The sequence below is a fragment of the Calonectris borealis genome, chromosome 1 (assembly GCF_964195595.1).
Source record: "Calonectris borealis chromosome 1, bCalBor7.hap1.2, whole genome shotgun sequence".
NCBI classification, from domain to species: domain Eukaryota; kingdom Metazoa; phylum Chordata; class Aves; order Procellariiformes; family Procellariidae; genus Calonectris; species Calonectris borealis.
In genome coordinates, this window is record NC_134312.1 from 33289691 (window position 1) to 33314047 (window position 24357).

At 37.7% G+C, this 24357-nt stretch overlaps 1 protein-coding gene across 1 annotated transcript in view; it reads right to left on the bottom strand.

Annotated features, from left to right (window-relative positions):
• Positions 1-293: 293 nt before the first annotated feature.
• GXYLT1 (glucoside xylosyltransferase 1) overlaps positions 294-24357 on the bottom strand; it is a 38107-nt gene continuing 14043 nt past the window's right edge. The window contains exons 3-8 of the mRNA XM_075147920.1: positions 14528-14702; positions 13420-13545; positions 12307-12558; positions 4194-4317; positions 3710-3882; positions 294-2191 (exon numbers count right to left, since the gene is read on the bottom strand). Coding sequence (XP_075004021.1) covers positions 2030-2191; positions 3710-3882; positions 4194-4317; positions 12307-12558; positions 13420-13545; positions 14528-14702 — 1012 coding nt within the window. The 3' untranslated portion in view covers positions 294-2029. The remainder of the gene's footprint in view (positions 2192-3709; positions 3883-4193; positions 4318-12306; positions 12559-13419; positions 13546-14527; positions 14703-24357) is intronic.

Consider the following 24357-nt stretch of genomic DNA (forward strand, 5'->3'; position numbering starts at 1 on the left):
GAAATAAGCACAAAGTAAGAATTTTTATCCTATTATAAGCTTCAATATTAACGTTTTTTATTCTAATTCCCCACAAGATCAGAAATTTAAGCGGAAAGGTTGCTGCTAATGTTCACATTCCAATTTTTTTCTAAAATGGCTCACTGGGTTTTAAGCAGTATCTTCACATGCATACAACATACTAAAAATCAATTAAAAATTGAAAGTTTCTGCAAAGACAAACACAAAAAACAGGCCGAAAGAATTTTTAAATACAGACACACAGTACAAGTAAAAAAAAAGCTGAAGACAAATTGATATAAAAATCAGTATTTATGTAAAAAAATAATGCATTCCATATTGTAAAATCAGTCAATAACAGTATTCGCTTCACAGATTTCTAGATTTTCAGACTTCAAAAGGTTACATAGCAAGGAAAAGAGACCATAACTACATGCGAGGCAGACTGCTTCCTAGTTTCCAGCCCAGAAATTTACGCCCTGAGCCAGCAGGGAGATTAGGAGCAGAATACAAACTCTGCTTACAATGGAGTGTGTTTTTGTACTGCTAAAGCATTCCCGCTCACATGGATCTGGGAGTCAGAGCCAGCTGCCTTTGACAAAGAAACAGCCACAAAAATTAAGCTTCTAAAATGGGGTTGGGATGAAGGTGCAAGTCAGTGAGTGGAACCTCCATGTCCAACACACAGGAATCCAAAACTTTTCTGGAATCCAAAAACTCACTTTATGAAGACTTCATCTCAGTTAGGTTATCCAAGTTCAAATATACTTTACAAATACATTTCTTACCATGCAAGTTTAAATAATATTTTACTGTAACACTAGAACTCAGTCTTTTTCTTCATTTTTTTTTTCTGGAAAGAAGTTTGTATTACATGAACAGAACTTTTTTTCACTAAGATAACTAAAGAAAGCCTAACCCTTACCTGTTGTAAATCACTATCACCCTATCAACAGTAATGCATTCATATAGTTGAGGGTCTGCCCCAAAACTATTTTAAAGCCATGTTATTAAAAAAAAATACGGTAACGGGATATATTCTCTAAGACACCCACCTAATATACAGTCTGATAAAGCATCATAATTCTTATTACAGCTCTTCACTTTTAGGTACTAAATACTCTATAATAACCATCAGGTAATAATTCTTAGTAAGGAAATACAACAGCAACAGCTTTCTACTGTTTTTTTTTTTTTCTACTTCCAAAATGCCCTATAAAGCTGCAAAACCATGTAATTTTTAAAAAGTGTTGTAACTTTCCAAACAATTTCAAACTGAAGTTTTGCTAAAAAATCCTTCATCTCTGCTCTATCTTTTGGCCATGATGGCTCAACGGTGTTGAAACAAATGCTGTATATTAAACAGTCTCTGCATCTACTGACAGAGAAAACTAGTATCCCATAATAGTTATTCATTTCTCAGAAAATCGTATTTATAGTGTGCAGTTTACATCTAAGATAAGCGAAACAAGATTGTCAAAACAGTACTTCAACATGTAAGAGATGAACATATAAAGGCACATACAGATTGTCAGCGATTGTATCACATTTCTTTGAAAAGAGTATTTTCTGCACTTGTAAACATAACTTTGTTTACATAAAGGCTCACACCTTTAAAGTGAGGTTAGTGCTGCTGACTCAGATATTGCTACATTCACAGTTTAACAGAATTTTAGACAATATATGAGGTACACTCCCAAATAGAGCCATCTTCATTTCTTCCTTGTTCATTTGATCATTAGATGACTGAATTATGCAGACTAAAACTACTGACCATAGAAGCCAGTAACACCCAAATCATCAGATCCAAGATAAATATTAGCAGTGATTAAACTTCAAAAGAGCAAAAAGTCACCTTTGCAGAAAAAAGTTCCTGTTCTTCATTACATGAATATTTTCTTCATTTTTATGTATGCTAGTAAACTTTTATCTGGGCACATTACGAACCGATTCAAGCCATATTAGAATTCTTGCACCTTTTGACCAGTATGTTAATTCAGTCTCTTGATTTAACAGCTTGGAGTAAAAATCACCTTCCCTTTGATCTTCTGGCATACAAGTCTCTTATGCTTTTTGTTAGCTGCTTCGTGAACACTTTGTATACTCTTCCACAGTATGTATGCATGGTTTTCCGCAATTCCAGTTCTAGGGGCTGCAACAGGGAATGAACCAGATCATCTCCGAATGAATACTGTAAAGAGGTTAAGAAAAGAAGATTTAAGGTCAATATGGAAGAGTGTCATTATATTAGAGTTTTATAAAAATGCCTTTGAACATCGTATTTGCTTTCTATAATTTTATTAAATGTTTTCAAGAACTCAGAGAGCTTCTGAATGCAGTATTTGAAAACCAACTCTAAATTACAGAAATATTCTCTAATGTTTTCAATAAGCAAACGAGACTCTGTTTTAAAAAAACGTAAACAAATGAACATAACTGGAGAGGCAAGGAGGAAATTTAAAATTACCTTATTAAATTAAAAATTTACAGATCTAAAATGATTTCTGGTTATTTGTTTGTTGAACAGTAACTTTCTTGAATGACATATAACTTTTAAGGAATACAATTATTATCAAATTATAATGAAACAACAGTATGAAAAGTGGTACTACTGAAGTTTCATTAAACTGAATGATGGTCAAGCACATACTATGTTTAACATGGACATGAAATAAAGAAGTCATTAATTCAACAGTGCAGTATTTTTTATTAACAAATGATAAGCTAAAACAGCATTTCAAAGTAACATAATTTTGTTCATCTTATTACTACTGAATCAACAGTGTTTTACATACTTTCTCTGACATTCATAAACCAAATGGGATTATAAATAAAAAGAAATAATTTTTTCTTCTGTTTTTGACAATGCTCAAAGGAAACAAAGAAATCGTATTTTTATGGAAACACATTCACTTTCCCTGCAATGTATTCTCAGACCCCCGAAAGTACTTTTCTTCATTTTTATATCCATATGACAACATGTAATAAAGCACCATTAAAATATACTATTGATTTTTGAAGGTTATATACAAACAATAGCCTGCTACATTAAAATGTGCATCAGTGCTAAATTTTACAGCTCTTCAGTGAGTACACTGATGTAGTGATAAATAGTTTATTAGATGACTTATTTGCAGAATGAAAAGAAGTCACTGTGCTTAGTATTTAAAGGAACAGCAACTTATTAATACACTGAATCTCTAGAAAAGGTCAAAACAGAATATAAAAAAAAAATATTTTCTACAAGCCAAATCTAGATACAATTAAATGTTAAAATGTTGCAGTAAATACATACAAACTGTGGGAAGAAGAAGGGTTTTTTTCTGCATTTTAAAATCTCCAGAAAAATGAAGCTTCTGGTGATGTCCAAATGCTCATACAAACAGTTTACTAGATGTATTCATTAAAGGAATGGGAATAAAGCCTTTTAAATAGACATTGACAGCTACAGGCAATGTTTTAGAATCCTAACCCAGACATAGTCTACACCATGTTTCAAAAGATGCTCATCACAAAAGGAATACACTGGAATTCTATCCAAGCAGTAAATGAAAAATTGGTGAAACACTTAACATCACGTAAAAGAGAAAAAAATTACTTTGTTGAAATCAAGGTAAGTATCAACAAAACCTACAAAATACATGCAGCACTGTAGATAAAAATACATTAAAAAAAAACATTGCACAAGTACAATGATGAAAACACTTACATTTTTTATTGCTTCATAGACAGCCCTAAAAGTTGGTTGTTTATCATCATGGTAAACACCTCTGTTTCCATGAAGAATAAATATACCTTCTTCTTCAGCTTCCTTACAATTGCTTCCATAGATGCAGTGGTCAGGCCGATAATTCCATTGGCAAGGAAAGACATAAAGACTTTCTGTGCAGAAAAATGAGAACTCTGGATTAAGTATCAAAATTGTTTCAGGAAATACATTAATCGTCTCTTTTTTTCCCTTAAGGTTGCTTCATAAATTTCTGTACAGTTGATTTGAAAGCTAACTGCTAATTACACTCTAGCAAGCTCCAATGCTGTCTCTCAAAGCAAACACTTTCAGAAAATGAAAGAAGTGAAAAGTCCCTTGAATACTTTCACTGAAAAGTCTGCTAAAAGAGTATTTTCCTGGATTTCTGAACTTCATAGAAAAGATCAACTTTGTCATGTTAGACTTAAAATCAATGTGGATTTACCTGGATTGTGAAAAAACATAATGTTCAATAGATCCTGATCACCCCATGTTATGTTCAACTTGTACTTCTTCAGCAGTGGCATAAGAATTTCTCCCCACTGTAACCGGACTGGTGTCATATCATTCTATCAAACAAAACAAAGCAAAACAACACAAGCATTCAGGACAATTATACTTATACAGAAGGAAATGCCCTACAGAATCGCAGAAATTTGCTTTTCAAAGTTACAAATCTCAAATGTATAGATTATTTCTTCCTTTTAAACAAATGAGCACATCTAAGGAAAATAGTTATGGACGTTTCCAATATGCTTTATTTCTCAATTATTATCTTATAAGGAAAATTATATGCATCTCCTACTTCTATTTAACTGCCACATTCAATTTTTGTCTTCAAGATTTCCCTCAAACATCTTAAACGAAGAGTTCTAAGAAACAGCAAGTTCTAAGAAATAACAAAAAAACTGCACTTAAGTGATGTGTGCAAGTAGATGGGCACTATTTAAATACCCACACTTCATGCAATTTCTCTGCCTTTATCACAGAGTGATAATATACACAGGTTTTGAAGTTAACTTCAAAAATTCAACACAGATCAATATAGAATTAATTATTAAATAGTTCCAAACACATACAGCTAAAAGATATTGGCTACAAAGGAGCATTCAAAAATACAGAAATCCTTCAAAGGTTTTCAAAAGAATTTTCATTGAGTTGAACTAATTTTTTCAGTTACTGAACTTGGATTTCCACAGCAAAGGCACAACTTTTGACTAGCAAAAGGCAGTAAGACTCTAAACAAACAGCTGTTACTTAATTTGCAAATTCTTTATTTAGCAAAATCACTTCAAAGGAAAAGGAGAAGGAGTTCTTCTAAGAGTTTGGCTGAGGAGGTGCTACTTGGAGTAAGCTGGCCTAAGCTGAACTCCATGTTACCAAAGGGGTTACCATCTGCAGTGTAACAGGTTACATATTCTAAAGCTAATCTTTACACCACGTTTAAGCTCAATTAGAACAGGAAAGGAACAAGGCTGCTCACTTTGTACCTTCTACTTCAGTTGGGAGAGCGAGGATGGAATAACAGTAAGTCCCAAAGAGAGAAAATTCCTGAATAAGTACAATATTGTACCCTTGATTCTTTTTAACCAAGTTGCCAAAAAAAAAAAAAATTAAATTAGAACTCCAGTATGGTTTGGGATCTGTATACAGAAACACCAAGTTAAGAAACTGAAAAGATTACCAGGAGCAAGATATTCAGTTTTAGAATTATAGTATCAAAGACTTTCTTCTCCAAGCTTTCCATTGACAAATTAGAAAGCGCAAAAATTAGCAGTTCAGTTTCTAGTCTTTCCTCAAATCATTTCAGCCACCAAACATGTAGGGCTTTCCGAATTGAAGACTAAAAAAAGAAATACTATCAGATTTCAGACAAGAATTAATACAAAAAAGATCTATAGCTTATATTATGTAAGAAGCCAAACGGAATATTACAGTCCCTTCTGTCCTAAAAAATTTATGACTATGATTGCTTGCAAGTATTCGATGAGAACAGGCATACGAAATGCACAAGAGAATTCTTCTCTAGCAAGAATTATCATTAGGCTCAGTGCAATGTGATTAAACAAAAGAAAACACAGGCTTAACACCAAGCTAAAACCTTCCAAAAAACAAATTGATCAGACTAAATCACAGTGGGTAAAGATTACTCCCTCACCTGAACTTTGACATCCATAGAATATTGACCTAAGGTTTAAATTTAGACTCAGTGCTAAGAATTAAAAACAGAATTAAATTAGCTCACTGATACCAGGGTAATCATGATAAGAGAATATACAGTAGTAAATAAAGTTTTAGAGCAACCCATAGAAATATTAATTTAAATTGTTAACGTCATTATTTCATATAATTTTCATTTAATTTGTATAGTTTTAATAGCAGTGAAATCCAGAGTATATCCCAAGGAGATGCAAAGCAGGTACAGCTTTAACAGCATACATCACATTGCCAAACGTCTAGAAGCAATGTTACTGGACAAATAGTGCTATCAGATTTAAGAACTGGAAATTGTAATATTTCGATAACCTTTGCATAAATATAAAAAAGTTATATACTAATTTATTAACACTCATGTATAATGAAACCAGGGTCGGAATCACAGAGTAAGAGAAACTATTTGAATAGTTATACAACCGCCTTCTTTAAAATTCTACTGTAACTTGTAGTGAGGTCAAACAGCTTGAGAAGTAGAATGCTCAAGTTCAATCAAAACTGAAATAGAATTGCTTTTCAAAAGTTACTCAAGTAAATATGAGAAAAATAACTCTATGATACCTAAGGATTTCCAGAATATAAATCCCTTCTCCAATATTCAACAAGTTGCAAAGTAGGTTAAAGAGGTCTAAGAAAATGGTAGTGGGCATTTCTGTGATGCCATCAAGCTGATACAGGCTCTTATGAACCCTCACAATTCCAGTTTTTTTTGATTGGAAGAAAATGTGTAAGGACATTAAGATATCCTCCTAAATGTGTTTGTTGGTGTTTTTTTTTTTGTTAGATGCTGTCCTTTAATTAGTTTGGTCATTACTGATTTCTGTCCCAGAAGACTTCTGCTTGGCCAAGCCTGAAGTCAGACTTAACATGAGCTGGCACATTTAGCCTGTAGCAACCTCATATTACCTCTCTCTTAATTCTAGTAGGAAAATATAAAGTTGAGGAAAAATACTCAAATCATACAGCAATATCTAAAGAGACTGCAGCTGTGTCCCACAAACAGTTGACCAATTTAAATTTCCTTAATGCCAAATGAGAGCGAGCCCTCTTCCTCTGGTTACATGACTCTATCCTGTTCTTGCATTAACAGTGTAGTGCTAACACTTGCTAGATGTTTTCGTGAGCTCATTTACTTCACTAACCCAGCAGAAGGATTTCTTTTTCCTACTGCTACCAAATTTAATCGAATCATAATTGGGACCAACAAACACCAGAGGCTAGGACAAAGTAAGGAAGAAAAAGCAGGGGAAAGGAGCTGGTAAGAGACGGGAACCTTCCTTTTAGAAGCAATTAGCTTTTGCACAGGCTCACCATATTTCTTTGAACTGTAGCCTTAAGCAATACTGAATGGTAAAAAAAAAAAGTGTATAATGGCTTAGGTCACAGAAACGCTCTGAACTTTGATCTTTTTTTGTCTAAAGCATACCCATGAACCTCTCCTTTGCACACATTATCTGGAGTTATTTTGTTTGGGGCTTGTTTGGTTTTCTAAGAGTTCATTCCTTTCTATGACTGCCGGTGTCTCAACAACTAAGTTTCTTAATAAATGTGATAAAAGTCATTGTTCTCTATTCACAAAGCCTCACTGGTCTAGGACTTTTTGTTAAAACACTGTATCTGCGGTATTTGCTACATCTCTTCAAGTTTAAAAGTATCTATATCTATATGTATACTAATATAAAAATTAAAAAAAAGTCACCTACTATTACTTTTTCCATCTCCTAAATACTCTTGCATGTTTTACATTCCCTTTTTCTAATTGCTGCTTAAACAAAGACAACAGGCAGGCACTATCCATCAGAAACTTCATTACTGATTCTAGTCTTATGTCCAGTTATGCACTGTTTAATGACCATATTCAATAACATATATATGCATGCATTTGTATCTGTATATATGTATACACATGTGTGCATATTTATGTATATATACAGTGCATATATTTGTATGAGTCTCAAAACACAAAAGACACATAAGAGAGTTAGGACCAGGAGTGACAATTTCCATTAGGTACCGTAGATAGGCAAGTAGCTAGGATGCTTGTCTGAAATGAATAAACCTGACAGTCCTGAGAAGAATGAGGCTTGAATAAATAAGTAGACAAAAGAAGACTTAATCCTGGAGCAATACATGCATCAGACATGGAAGGGGAAGTCTAAGTTTGAAGTGACAGAACTACAGGTTTTCTGCTACCCAGGTGAGCACTACAACCATTGGCTAAAGTCTCCAATTCTTCTTTTTATTTATTCATCTTCTGGTTCCTCCTGACTCTTACAAATCAATGTGACAACAGAAGAAAGATGCTTAAAGGCCTCAAGCAGCTCAGCCTGCAATTTCGGGCTGAAGAAACTACAATAGACAAAGAACCCACAGTTTTAAATCCATGTATTGCAGGAATATCCTGATCCAAAACTTCCACTGTTTAGACAAGTGCTCTAGCCACCAGATAGTCATGCAAAAAGGTCTACAGACAGCTTTTTAAAGATACAAAAATTCCCAGAACTTATATACTTCTTGATGAATTTGTTGAGTTTCCTGAATGAATATAAACAAATTTGGACCTTCCTATAAGACAATGAAGCATTTTCTAGTTCTACTGTATTTGACTGTAACAGTTAACGGGGACACGACACGGGAGAGTTCCTATAAGGTCCAAAAGCATCTGCAGTGTTGCTGGCAAGGGGTATTAGGATAGTCTCTACCCCTGATTTTGGTTTACCTCTCTTTTAAAGGCTTGGGACTAGTAGCTCCTTTGCCATCAGGAACAAGGGAAGCCATACACTCTCTCAGGCCTACCATGTATAGTCTCAACTACACTAAATCCTTTTCAAAGTTTTGCTGTGAGGTTTGCAATTTTTCATACTGACCAATCATCCTTTTAAGACATTCAAGAAACCTGAAGATGAAAACAAAGTCTCCGCAAGTCTCCATGAACAGCAGAGTTTCTGTAATAGAGCTTGTGCATCTTAGGGCCCTGTGATGCTCCGCAAGCTTGTGGGACCACACTCTAGGTATTAGGGGAGCATAAACTAAATGGTTCCCCTGCTGAGTGCTCTCTAAGCCAAGATCTCAATAATCAATATTGTGTAAGAGAAATTCATTTCCTGCTTAGTCATTACCCAGGCTGCACTATCTAGCTATGATATGAGAGGAGAACGATCAAGCACTATCATTCCTAAGTTTCAGGTAACCTAGTAGCTCTCTGATTAGACATCCTCAAACTGTTCTGACTGGGCTGAGCACGCTACCACAAGCCTGATACTATAGGACACTTCTCCAGTGTTTCCAATAGGCGGAAGAACTAAGTCAGCAGCATGGGTTAGAAATCATGACATAGTCTCCCATCAGAAACAATTCTGAGCCTTCCAATACCAAAAAGTCTCCACTGGTAAGTATGTTGGTCACTGGCAGTAAGGTCTAAAGCAGAATCTTAGCAAGTCAGTCACACTGGAGAAAGTATCTAACTCTACAAATTCAAAGCTTGAACAAATAACAAACATTACACTTGCCAGAAACATACAAAGACAGAGGCAAAACACCTGCATGCTCAGCTAGATGCTCAGCATTTGTTATACAAGGACCTGAAAGATACTGGGGCAAGGTTTTAAATCAAGAAGGGTATCCAAAGAGGGCATTTGAAAATGCTTCAGCTGAACCAGAAAATTCATATATGTCAAAACAGCATGCATCCAAACATTGTATCTGTGTTTCTTGCTCAAGATAATTGGACTAAGACTCCAGGAAAGATGTACAGGATGATGAAAGCAGGGGGAAAGAAGGTGTAGGAATGGAAGGAAAAAGATGAAATTCATGCGAGAAATAAGTGCTCAGCAACCATGTTAAAAGCTGCACATGCACACAAAAAAAAAAACCCCAACAAAAAAAAACACACCCAGGTATACAGAACACACCATCCTTTTTATTTCTTTTTTACTTCTTATTATCAAGCAAGAGTGAAAGAATATTTCTTTATGTGCACCACTAGTCTCAAATGTTTGAGGAACAGCCACAGTGCACACACAAGCATTCCTAGACAAGTATGAAGTTCAGAAGACACGCAAAAGCAGGGGCCAGCAGCATGCATCAGACATGGAAGGGGAAGTCTAAGTTTGAAGTGACAGTAAATCCCTGGGAAGGATGCCAAAGAATGATGACTAATGATTCAGGGCAGAAAATGCTGTATTCCTAATACTTAAAATGACTGAAGTGGAGCAGGGGAACGGGTTAATTGCTTTTTTTTTTATTTTTGTTAACTAAAGCCATCAAAAAGGGCTTTGAATCATGTGCTTTGCTATTGGGAAGCTTTGCTCTGTTTATGCTTCCCTTCTCAAGTGCCCTTTCATAATTCTGAATATTTTGTATACTTGCACAGCACTGGGTAGTTCACTCCAATCTCAGTTCCTTTCCCTTAATTGTATGAATGCTAAGCCTGCAACTCATCAAGCACACCTGCTTAGTACAGCACGTACTGAACAATTTGAGAAAGAGCATTAAGATGAATGTTTTCAGGACAATTCAAGACTTTTTTTTGTTCTGATTCCCCATACCAGTTATGACACACAATCTTCCTCACTACAGAAAGAAATTCAGTGGCCCATTTAGCCAGAAATTGTACATCATGTTAGTTATATTGAGGTTTGCCAGCAGGATCACCTGAAAAGCGTATGGATTTGTGCCTTGCCTTACAGCTGAGATCTTACAAATCACAGATATTCACCCCCATAATAAAGAGCAATTATAAAAAAATCACTTCCTCCAAGGCTGGTTTTGGTTTAGCAATCTGACATGTTTCATTGCATAATAAATATACAACATGGCAACAACAGGAATATGTAACAGATATTTTCAGGACCTGGAAAATACTCCAGCCTTCTAGTACCAAGGGAAAGCAGCAATATTCCATTTTGAATTTCAAAGTATTCATGAATGATTTCACCTACTTAAATCTGTATATATAGACTTAAATTTTAAGAAACCACCAGTTTTAGGTGTTAAGGAGAAAGGACTTTATGTTGTCCTCTAGAAAACTGCAGTTAATTTGGAAGACAATTTTAGTATCCTACATAATCTGTATATTTTTGAAAATGTTAACTCTGATTTTAGTAAAAATGCATAAAGTTTACAATAAATTGATAACCTAAGTTGTACTGAGAAGCCCAACCAGAATTCTGGCACAATATGAATAAAAGACCAATCTTATCTCAGAGTTTACCACACTAAAAATAATTCACCAGAAATGCATTGTCAGAGGTTAAGATACACGCAGTTCTCAGTCCCATATTTTTCTTGTTAAACTTTTTGGTATTGTCATTTCTCCAGATGCTATAATCAGGAAAACAAACAAATAACAAAGTGGACAATGCAAGATTCTACTGACAACATATACAGAGAAGCTTTCTTCTTGGGGAAACTACAGCTATATATGATAGCTACTATAATCTACTTTAATTACAACTGAGATAATCCATTCTCCATTTTTTTTAAATTCTCTGTATTTCCATAACAAAAATACATAGCAAGAATGTTAAGATTAAAGCTAAATCGTTCTTAAATTGGAAATGGGGGAAAAGAAGCAATGTCTACTGCAAGTTTATATTGCCTCTCTTATGGGTGCACCTTCCAACAGTTTTTGACTGCATGATTATTTTTCCCTAATCAAACTTCTCTTACACAGAGAAGTACTTTTTTCCCCTAGGATAATCACATAGCACTGCTTTTGTACTTGTGTTTCAACTATGTAAGAAAAAACTTCCCGTCTGTGAAGCAATGACCATTTCTGCTGCTGCATGCAGTGCTTTAGTAAGTACTTTCATGATGAACTTATTTCTCTACAAAAATTATGACTTCAAAGCAAATCAAAAGATACTTAAGGTGATAATCACCTGGTTACAATGTAAAAGATCAAAATTTGGAAACCGTACAGCTAAAATAACTTACTAAATGTTTTAGCACCACCTCCTGGTCATACTACTACACACATTTTTAAAGTTAGTTTACAGTATACATTAACTGTTTTCTGGGATCTCTACAGTGAAGAAAAAATACCAGAATATCTACTGACAAATTTCATTTACAGCAGACTGTATCAAGTCACAGGATCTCTCAGAACTAGGAAAAATTAAAACAATCAAGCACACATAAAATTCATGAATTCCAAGTCTTACAGTGAATGACATTTAAAAAACCACAAGTTAGATACCATTTTAAACACAGTGCATTTTTAGAGCATTATTCCAATTACAAGGAAAATATTTTGAAAAAATACTGTCCCACATGAATTTGAAACAGGATTAGAACTAAAAGATGTAAAACCACAGAAAATGCAATAAAGGCAACACACATACCTTGAAATACTTTCTTCTAATACGTGTCATATTCATTAACATGACTCCAGAATTTATTCCAGTTACTCCATAATAGGGATGTCTAGCAAAGCGATTATACCACCCGATACGAGGCTCTTCATGTTCCGGTGCCATTGCAGCAATTTGTGTGGAGTTGAACTTTCCCAGAAAAGACCAAATATCATCAACAGGTCTCAAAAACAGGATGTCAGTATCAACATACAGTAGCGAATCCACATTTTTGAGGATTAACTGTGAGGGAAAGAAATTTAAAACCAAACTTCTAAGTTTTATTGAGATTCTCTTCATAAAACAGAAGTTGCTGCCATTACACAATAAAGTTTAATACATTTTTGTCATATGCAAATAAACTCACTTTAGACTGACAGTTTGCAATCAATAAATTTCTCATCATTCCTTCTTCTCTGATTTTGAAGAATTTTTGTAGAGTGAAATAGAGGTTTTATATAGAACAGTAATGCAAAGGCGCTCTGTCTACATTTTATAACCTGGGGCTCCTCAGGAGGAGGTTGCAGGCCAGGTGAAACATTACCACAACAGCAGCTCCTACCTTCCTCCTGTTTCCTTGCCTTCCTACGCATCTAATCAAACAAGGGAGAGGTGTAAGGGAGCCCAGAAGAGACAGTATTTGGGAGATAGCTGCCACTGCTATAATTCACCTAAGCTGAAGTATGATTTCTGAAGTGTCTCAGATGAGCAAAGAAAAGGCTGCACAAAACACTCTGGCAACAATAGCCCATTTCTTGTTTCATTTTCTCTAACATTTCTCAGACCCACGCATGCAGGAAACTTGCCAACTAAATGAGATGAAGTGTGATAAATCCTTCTTACCTCTGAGAGGATGACATGACCTGTACCTCTCACTGGGGATACTGTGCCATAATGCAGCAAGTGAGAAAAGGACTTTTATTCCATAGTCTATTAGTGCCACAGAAGAAGGTTAAATTCAGAGAGTTTTTTAGGATGTCATAAAAGTAACTTTTAGGAGTAGTAGTAGTTCTTCATTTAAAACTAAGCAGAAATCAGATTAACAAGGACAGCTTGATGCTTCATAAACAGACTTCTGTACTGTCCTATTACAGAATAACTTACTGGTAAGAATAGCCTTTGTGAAGCACATGGTTTAAACAATTTCTTCCATTCTGCTGCACTCTCAGTTGGAAATGTTATTGGATATAATGTGTAATTAACTTTTCCTTCATAGGGGAAGTCATCAAGCTATGTGAAAAGAAGGATCACAAAAATTACTTCAGTTCAATTCTATTACAAAAAAGAAATCAATCCCCCATTCAAATTAATAATTGAAGCCAACTGCAACACCTCTCTTACATAACAGAAATGCTTCTGGAACTACAAGAATCTGTCAACTACTCAAAATACTTGAACAAAAAGTGGCACCTGCAGGCCACGACGAAAAAAACACATCATATCAGATCACATACAAAAGTAAGAGCAAGCAAAATAAATTAGTATTTGCAAAAAGTAAATATATCAAATAAAACTTTTTCCCCTCTTAACTAGTTTCCACAGGAGAAATACCAATGAAATCTCTCTCAATTTAAAATAACCTTACCCTATTTTTGCCACAGTTACTGTTCACATGACATTACTGTACGTATATTAGTATGTATAACATACTAATGTCATAGTTAGCATGATATTTTAAGCATAAAAATAGTAAAACCTTCCACAGCTATATACTAGTCAGCTTCTAATACTGCTACTCCAGTTATATTCATTAACTGGAATTTAATAAAATTATACATAACCATATCTACCATTTTCGAAGACTGATGTTTCACTTTGTTTAGACAATGTAAGGCTGACTCATGCTGTAAGCACAGCGACAAAAAAGGACAGATCTCCATTTTCTCTTGTAAAACCAACTTTAAATAAGCTCACACAAGATAACTGGTTTGTGTTCAGAACATCAGGTTTGTATTTAACAGATTCAAGGTGACAAATCAGGAATTTTTGGTCTGTGTCTATGAAAAGCTTTGATATCAGCAACTGGCGTTTTTCCACAGGAAAAAATTCAAAAATCCCCATCCAACATTACAAAAGACTTGCATACTACCTTATTTTTAGAGCCCTGCATTTCTGCCACTATATCCAACACTACTACCCAAGAAGCAGAGAAATTGCTATTATTACTCAAATTGTACTACAAACTGATTAAATAAATTATTTGGGTACTTACTATGTCTTTGAAACTCTCATGCAGTTGGTCCTCAGCAAAAATATGAAACTGGAGGGGTTTGATGCTGAAAATAATGGCTGATCTCAACATAGTAACAGTCTCCTCCAGTCTTTCACCACAGGCAACCACTGCTAGATGCATTTTCTCTGAAGGATGTGTTTTCGTATAATCATATCTGATACAAAAATATTTTTTTCATTTGACATTATTTCTAGTACGGGCTTAAAGAAAAGCTCTACTATTTACTGCAGCATGTAATTTAACAAAATATCCTTTATCATATTTAAACCAGCAAAGGATAACTCAAACAGAACATACGAACTACAGCATTACACCTCATATGTAGGCTTACATTTAACCTGATTTATTCTCATATTCACTCCCACCATCCCAGCCTATGAGGAAAAAACAAGATATGGAAGAGCTATACAGAAACTAAACAAACAAACATTTATTTTCTTAGTAATCTTACTATCCATTACTAGCAAGGAATTCCATCAAAATAGCTATGTTAAAAGAAAGATCACATGAAGTTACATTGAAATGTGAAAGGCTGACAGCACATTAAGTCTATGAGTCCATTTTCTCCTCTTTCCCTGGACTCGGTACAGAGATAGGTAAACATGATAAATACAGCAGAGTAAAACTCAACAACAAAAGTGAGATAACTCCTACTTTAAGAAGTTCTGTTAAGAACATTTTTGAATGATCTGGGTATTTTGTCCATGTTCTGCTCCAGTAAGTCCTTTTGTCAAACCCATGCTTCAGGGCTTCTCCTAAGCACTGGCAAAATACAAAAAGCCTTCTCCTTTCCTTCCATCCTGCAGGAGTACAACTTGGGTTGGAAGGGGGGGAAACTAACAGCTCAAATGGCCTTGTGGGATGTCCTGGTGCTCCCAGTGGTTCTGGAAAATCCCTCAGGTACACTGACCACATGCACTGCTCATGCCCTTGGGGTTAAACCACTGCAAGGTGTGGGGATTGGGAAGTCCTTTCTTCCTGAAGACAGCTGTCCAACAGTTATAGTGAGAAGTGCCTGGCATGTATTATACAGGGTACATTTAAAAGTTATTTCATTATTTTAATACAATAGGCTAAAATTATAATCGGGTAAATACCATTAGCTTGGTGGCAAACACAGTGGGCATACTGAACTTAAAACCATGTTCTCCTGGATTTCATATATTTAATTAGTCAGAAAAGCTTTCAAAGGTTTTAAACATATGTCAACTCAAAGCCAATCTTCAAAACAATATTCTGCACTTGAGCTATTCGCACGGACTATGGGAGGAGGGCGGCTAATAGAACTAAGAGTATCTGAAGGTTTAAATTACAAGTTTAATTCCAAGTTATGCAGACACAAAAAAATCTGAAGTTAGAAAAGACTTTCCCAAGCTAGGAACAGTAGAGAAATGCTTAGCAAACACACCACCCATTCTTAGAAATTTGCCAAAGAGAGAACACTTCCAAAACACAAATTAACAGATGTGATTCTTAGCACATAATCTCCACCCAATTTATGTAACTAAAACATTTAGATGCATATAAGTTTTCCTTTCAATTGACAAAAGATACTATGCAAATATGCCTTTTTTTTCTTTAAGGCATGGAAAAGCAACACAGATTATTTTGAGTTCCATGAGGCAAAATATAAGCAAAGATATCACTATAAAACTGCTGAAGTTTAATGCCATAAATAATGGCTGCATTTAAAAAACATTCTGAGTTTTGGAAGAGTTTAATGCCCTGGAACTAAAAACCTCTAGCATCCCAGGGATTTAAGATTAATAAAATTTTAATTAGACCATGCAGTCAATCTTAAGTCAAGGTTTGGGGCATTATTAAAAATCACATGGATGAAAGACCTCATAGATAGGATTCAGATCCAAAATAGGACACCTAAATGAGGATGCTGACATAAGAGATTGTGTCCAACGTCTCAGTAAAGCCAATGGAGATCTAGTGAGCAGGATATGGAGCACAGACACCAATTCATCTTATTTCAAAGTTAATACCTAGGGCTTGATTCAATTTTTTAACATAGGTATAGTGCCATTTAATAAGGTCTAGAATATCCCACCTGACCTCCAGGTGCCAGTCCAGAAGGACTGGGTGTCTCAAAGATCATGTTGTATCTACTAGTCCTAAGGAGACGTCTAGAATACCCAAGTGCTTCTCAATTAACACCAGCCATTTACTTCTCAGCAACTTAATGGCTAGTCACCTGGATCATTCTCTACACTCTTTCATTTTTAATGACCACTTAAGACCTACCTGACATAGACACCTATATGCAGACATCTATATTCAGATGATCTAATCCACAGACTTAAACCTTTTATAAGTCTTGCAGCAAAACCTGAAAAATTAGTTCAGGTTAACAGGGAAAAAAAAAAATAGAATCTTTAAATGTAACCAAAGCATGCCCATTCAGACCTTTATACATAAAGCTAATTTAAACATTACACCATGTAGTAAGTAGCTAATGTAAAACACACAAAGCAAGCTGAATGTGATGAGGGTAGCTGAAACCCACAAATAAGCAAGCTGCAAGCAGCAGATTAGCCTCACTAACCCACTGAAAAGGGAATTACAATAATTAAGCCCTGAAGTCATGAGAGCCTACAGTGATATTGCAAGGTCGTGTGATAAATAAGGGCACAAACTACACAAACTGCATAGCTGAAAGCCAAGTTCCTGAACCACATGTAACACATGGCTTTCCATGAATAAGGTATGACAAAAATTATGCCAAAGCAACTCTAAAACGCATTGAGATTCAAAGACTGTATTTTATTATTTCTACGTCTAGTGACATCTGCGAATAAAAGAACATTTCAAGCCACACAACAAAAACCAGACTGATCATATTATAATGCTTTTACACTCACTTTGTTCACACAATCTCTGTTCTGAGTTTCTGACTTCATGAGTTCAATTTTTTTAAATCTGTGCTTAAAAATAATTTTTTTAAAAGGCAAAAAAATATTTAGAAAAAGCTAATAATAACTGAATTTCAGCTTGCACAGTATGAGGGACAGCTGGACTCAGATCCGTAAGTCCACAACACAAAGCTTTATCCCTGAAGCAGATGGAGCAAGAAGCCATTGGAAAGAACAGGCCACCATTCTGTTTGGGGACTATCTGCTAAGAAAGGAATGAGACATATTAGGCCTCAGAGACATATTACAGGAGGAGAAGTTATGAGACTCCAGAATTGTGGTTCTTACTCCAGACTCCATGAAGAGACATTCTTTAGTGATTATAAGCTGCATTTGACTTCCCTGCATACAGACCACTGGCAATCACAGCCTCCTTTTTAATAATCAGGCCTCAGTGCTGCTCCTCTCCCTACATACACATCTCTCTCAACTCCCCATTGCCCCATCTTCATCCAGGGACACTAACTACTTACCTCTTGTGCTAATCCTCCACTGACAGCATCTTTCATCATTTTTTCCTCCTCCTCCCGCTAGAAGCAGCCTAAAGTTTAAGTTGTCCAGCTTGAGCTCTGCTGTCTCACCTTCAATATTAATATGCCCCACCCACAGAGCCAGTTATCTATGCCATGACTTGTCTCACTCCCTTCTTCAATATTATGTCTGCATGACTTTGGTCCTTCCTCTAATTCCTTTCAAAATTATCCACCCTCAACTGCTCCCTTCTCTACTTGTCCTTCCTGAATCATCCAACCTCTGTAACCCTTTTCCCCATCTTCCCTCCACTGCAGTTAGTCATGCAACTACCTCACCAAAAGACAGGGGAAGGAAAACCTTGTTCATTTAGACAGCCCTGGGTCTGGTATGACCTAATGACATAGGATTTTTCAGCAACAGATTTTTTTTTTAGCAGTTCAATAGCTGAGTTGACCATGGGTAAAATAAAATGTATTTGACAGAACCGTAACTTGTCTGAACTTGAGCAAGCTCTGGTATCAGAGCAATACCCTTACTGAACCTCAAATCCAGGTTCTAAAAGTGTTAAGACACTTTCAAAAGTGAGGAGATACTTTCAAAAAAATGTTCAGAGGCAACGTGGAAAACACAAAAATACAAATGCAGATTTTTACATACATATTTCTAATTACTAGTAGCCTGATGTTTTGGTGTGGGAGAAGTGAAAAGCTGGAAAAAGAAACAACATAGTGAAATACAAACTGTATTTTAGTAAGGCTTTTGGATAGACTAACAAGGAAAACTTGACAGACCTAATTTCTAAAGAAAAAAAAAAATCTCCAATAATGTGGGAGCGCTCTAGCTCCTGCAGGGGAAAAAAAACCCTCTGGTAATTAAAATGGAAGAGCAAAGAATGCACCTGTAATCCAACAGAAGGTACTGAGCAGGAAGCCATGACAGGATTTGAGTGTTTAGCGACAAATAGGAGAACTTAATTCGTCTGAGGATACTAATTACACATGAGTGGTAGGGACACTAAAAATAAATCAAATAAAACACTTGAAAGAACACCACACATACTCCCATGAATTTAGAAAACACATTTAAAACAATCCACTTCGACACTGTGAGAGCAAAAACATATACTTTAAAACATGCTGCTCATCAGCAGCATAAGGCCAGGTAGCCTTGCCCTGAAGTACTTCTGTGTTGACACATAGACCTTCATTCTGTACTGATTAATTCTGCTGTGGGGTTAATAATCTCTTACAGAGGAACATAGCTGGATATGCTCAATGAATCTGCTACAACAAGATTTTCCAGAGCCTGTCTGTCGAGACACTGCCTTATGTTTAAAGATGTATACCATGACACACTGTATATTAAATTAGCATTTCTAGGTCAATTAAAATTATGAAGTAATAATTTGGTAGTAAGCTACAGAAGTATGTTTTGACGGGTTGTACTCTTCTAGAACCTTCACTGCATCCCAGCTGAACTTCCTGGAAAAAACCCAGAACCTAAATGATAACGTCGCTAAAATACTCATCAGCTCCTGAAAATCTTAGCTCTGCCCTCCAGACTTGGCACAAGGTACTGCAGCAGGGGGTCTCCTGCATATGTTTAAGGTAGGGTTCTCCTATTCTTGTTCTTACGTAACACGTTAAGAGCACAGGTGAGAGGGTACCAAACCAAACAGACAAAAGGAATCCTGTATACAACTCCATCTAATTTGTGATCATTAAGCCTGTCCCAGTCCTAGCCTGCTTTACTGAGGTCACAGTACAACAGCTTCTTCTGCTGCACACACACACTGCTGCCTTCCAAGCTCCAAACCTTCCAGAGCAGCCGCAGTGTTACAGCATCTTATGTGACCTGGGTACCATTCAAAGAGTTGTCAGCGTGACCGAAGGCAATTTTATTTTTCTCCTTTTTTTAAGCCACATTGAAGTATTCTGGCACTGTTATTACGGAAAGCCACGAGGGAACCACAGTCAGCCTTAATTCTGTATTACAAGCTTTGTGCACTAGAGTTCCTTTTTCCCCATCCGTTGATGTACTACGAAGAACATGCCTAGGGATCAACACCGAGCTCCCTGCCCAAGTTCACTGGCAATCAAGCTGTCCTCTCCTATTCCCTTAACATGGCTGGAGAAGCCAAAGAAGGAAAGATTAGCATCCAGGTACTGAGAGCACAGAGTGGTATGAATAACTGAAGCAATAAATTGACCTCAGTTGTTCTTTCAAATTTTACTCTGGCCCATTGAGGAGTTACCATTTTTAATAAAATCGCATGAGTTTTGAACAATGTAAGAATATTTATTATTTTCTGAGAAAACTGCTGTCATCATAGCTTGCACCACCAGTTTTTATGTACAACCACCACCGTATTACATAACGGTAATACAAGGATGTAAGAATTATTTTGTAGGTTACAAAGAAACATTTTAAAAATTATTCTACATCAAAACAAGTTTTCCTATACTGGTTCTGATAGAGCTACAGCCTTGCTTTTCTTTGATCTTTTCCCTATATAGTCTGTAACACACGTGGCATGCAACATTCAGCTTCCTAAACAAGGTTGCTTAATAAAGGCTCTCAGCCTTTCCACAACATCATTAAACTAACTTTCCTTGATATTATAACCAAACGGAGTAGGTTGCCAGGCTCAGCTGTGTTAAAGTTGTTTACACCTACAAAAAGAACAAACAGCACCCTACTGCAAATGTGTTTTTTTCTTCAGTATAAAAAGCTACCACATTATCAGCACAAATATTTTACCCATACAAGCTTTTTGACAATTAGCATGGAAAATGCAAATTATATTCGTTAGAATATGCAGGGAAAATATTTTCCTATAATCAACTTGTATTATTTCAAACCTGGCACCACGATGTGCCTCAGAAAAAACAAATAGCAGGTACAAATACAATACAGATGGCTTACTTATCACATCCTTTTTTCTTTTAATGCTTTGGGTTTGATCTAAATCAATCGATCATTAAGGAGCCTAACCCAGCAGCCTTTAGTCACCAGAAAAAGAAAAGCAAATAGGCAGAGTGAGAAGGCAACAAAGCCTACGCTGATTAAAATGCAACTGTTAAATCATTCCCACACTTATTACAAGTAACTACAGAAATTATCTGGATTTGAAAGTGATGAAAATTCTAGGTTTTATTCAGCTTCTTAACTTTCTACTACTGCACTGAATTAAAAATAGGTCATAATCAGAGCTTATTTTGCGAAAGTATGCTAATGATACCAGTGCATATGATGTCCAAATGTCATCTATTCAATTACAAACTCAATGAGTAGGTTTGAAGTTACAATATATTAGCCATTTAAAAATTTACTATAAAAGTCCGAAGCCCCGTCCTCCAATGAGCTGGCTAATTTAGAGGAGAAGTCCTGTTTTTCAGGACTGTCACAATTCATCTCAATATATCCACACCACCAGGACCTCAATATACTCAAAAATTACTTTTTTAATAGGCAATGCAAGTTAAAACCCACTTAGAAGCAACATCCAACAACTGAAATCAGGCAGGTCAGATAGCTATAGTAATGACCCCTAAGAATTTCTTCTTAATCAGTCTCAGTAGGAAATAAGCAGCCATACCAGCTAGATGACACCGAGCACCTTGAAAGTTGTCCTAGAAAAGATACGCATCATCTACATCATGTGAATCCTGAGCCTCATGTTATCTTTATCAGCATTTTTAAAATTTTTGATAAAATCTATACCACTCTCTGTAAAAGTGATCTCATGCTTCCTCTATCAATGCGAAAGCTAACAAATATTCTATACCAAAAGCACAACACAAGACATTCTGTCTCAATAATGTTGATAATCAGAATGGTGATAAAAAATGTGGGTGCAGAATAGCTCCAAATCCTTCCCATATACAGCACAGGCAATAGATCTGTGACAAAGGATGAGGAAAAGGCTGATACTTAATGCCTTCTTTGCCGCAGTCTTTCATAGAATCATAGAATCATAGAATCATACAGGTTGGAAAAGACCTCTAAGATCATCGTGTCCAACCGTCAACCCAACACCACCATGCCCACTACACCATGTCCCTAAGGGCCTCATCTACACGTCTTTTAAATACCTCCAGGGATGGTGACTCCACCACTTCCCTGGGCAGCCTGTTCCAAGGCCTGACCACTCTTTCAGTAAAAAAATTTTTCCTAATGTTCAATCTAAACCTCCCTTGGCACAACTTGAGGCCATTTCCTCTTGTCCTATCGCTAGTTACTTGGCAGAAGAGACCAACACCCACCTCGCTACACCCTCCTTTCAGGTAGTTGTAGAGTGCGATGAGGTCTCCCCTCAGCCTCCTCTTCTCCAGGCTAAACAACCCCAGTTCCCTCAGCCGCTCCTCATAAGACTTGTGCTCCAGGCCCTTCACCAGCTTCGTTGCCCTCCTCTGGACGCGCTCCAGCACCTCCATGTCCTTCTTGTAGTGAGGGGCCCAAAACTGAACACAGTATTCGAGGTGCGGCCTCACCAGTGCCGAGTACAGGGGCACGATCACCTCCCTATTCCTGCTGGCCACACTATTTCTGATACAGGCCAGGATGCCGTTGGCCTTCTTGGCCACCTGAGCACACTGCCGGCTCATGTTCAGCCGGCTGTCAACCAGTACCCCCAGGTCCTTTTCCTCTGGGCAGCTTTCCAGCCACTCTTCCCCAAGCCTGTAGCGTTGCCTGGGGTTGTTGTGGCCGAAGTGCAGGACCCGGCACTTGGCCTTGTTGAATCTCATACAGTTGGCCTCGGCCCATCGATCCAGCCTGTCCAGGTCCCTCTGCAGAGCCTTCCTACCCTCCAGCAGATCAACACTCCCGCCCAACTTGGTGTCGTCTGCAAACTTACTGAGGGAGCACTCGATCCCCTCGTCCAGATCATTGATGAAGATATTGAACAGGACCGGCCCCAAAACTGAGCCCTGGGGAACACCGCTCGTGACCGGCCGCCAACTGGATTTAACTCCGTTCACCACAACTCTCTGGGCTCGGCCATCCAGCCAGTTTTTTGCCCAGCGAAGAGTGCACCTGTCTAGGCCGTGAGCCGCCAGCTTCTCTAGGAGAATGCTGTGGGAGACAGTGTCAAAGGCCTTACTGAAGTCCAAGTAGACCACATCCACTGCCTTTCCCTCATCCACTAGGCGGGTCACCTGGTCATAGAAGGAGATCAGGTTGGTCAAGCAGGACCTGCCTTCCATGAACCCGTGCTGGCTGGGCCTGATCCCCTGGTTGTCCCGGACATGGCTCGTGAGCACCCTCAAAACCAACCGCTCCATGATCTTCCCCGGCACCGAGGTCAGGCTGACCGGCCTGTAGTTCCCCGGATCCTCCTTCCGGCCCTTCTTGTAGATGGGAGTCACATTGGCGAGCCTCCAGTCGTCCGGGACTTCCCCAGTTAACCAGGACTGCTGGTAAATGATGGAGAGCGGCTCGGCAAGCTCCTCCGCCAGCTCCCTCAGAACCCTCGGGTGGATCCCATCCGGCCCCATAGACTTGTGAACATCCAGGTGGCATAGCAGGTCATGAACTTCATCCTCTTGAATTATGGGGGGTTTATCCTGCTTGTCGTCCCTGTCTTCCAGCTCAGGGGGCTGAGTACCCTGAGGATAACCATTCTGACTACTAAAGACTGAGGCAAAGAAGGCGTTGAGTACCTCAGCCTTTTCCTCATCCTTGGTGGCAACGTTCCCCCCCCGCATCCAATAGAGGATGGAGATTCTCCTTGGCTCTCCTTTTGTCATTAACATACTTATAAAAGCATTTTTTGTTGTCTCTCACGACAGTGGCCAGGTTAGCATTTTTTGTTGTCTCTCACGACAGTGGCCAGTGGACAGTGGCTTTAATAGCAAGACCAGTTGTTCTCCGGGTACCCAGCCCCCTGAGCTGGAAGACAGGGACGGGGAGCAGAATGAAACCCCCATAATCCAAGGGGAAATGGTTAGCGACCTGCCACACCACTTAGACACACACAAGTCTATGGGGCTGGATGGGATCCACCCAAGGGTACCAAGAGAGCTGGCAGAAGTGCTCACCAAGCTACTTTCCATCATTTATCAGCAGTCCTGGCTAACGAGGAGGTCCCAGTTGACTGGAGGTTAGCAAATGTGATGCCCACCCGCAAGAAGGGCCGGAAGGAGGACCCAAGGAACTATAGGCCGGTCAGCCTGACCTCAGTGCTGGGGAAGATTATGGAGCAGATCATCCTGAGTGCCGTCACATGGCACGTACAGGACAACCAGGTGACCAGGCCCAGTCTGCATGGGTTTATGAAAGGCAGGTCCCGCTTGACAAACCTGATCTCCTTCTATGATCAGGTGACCCGCTTAGTGGATGAGAGAAAGGCTGTGGATGTGGCCTACCTGGACTTCAGTAAAGCCTTTGACACCCTTTCCCACAGCATTCTCC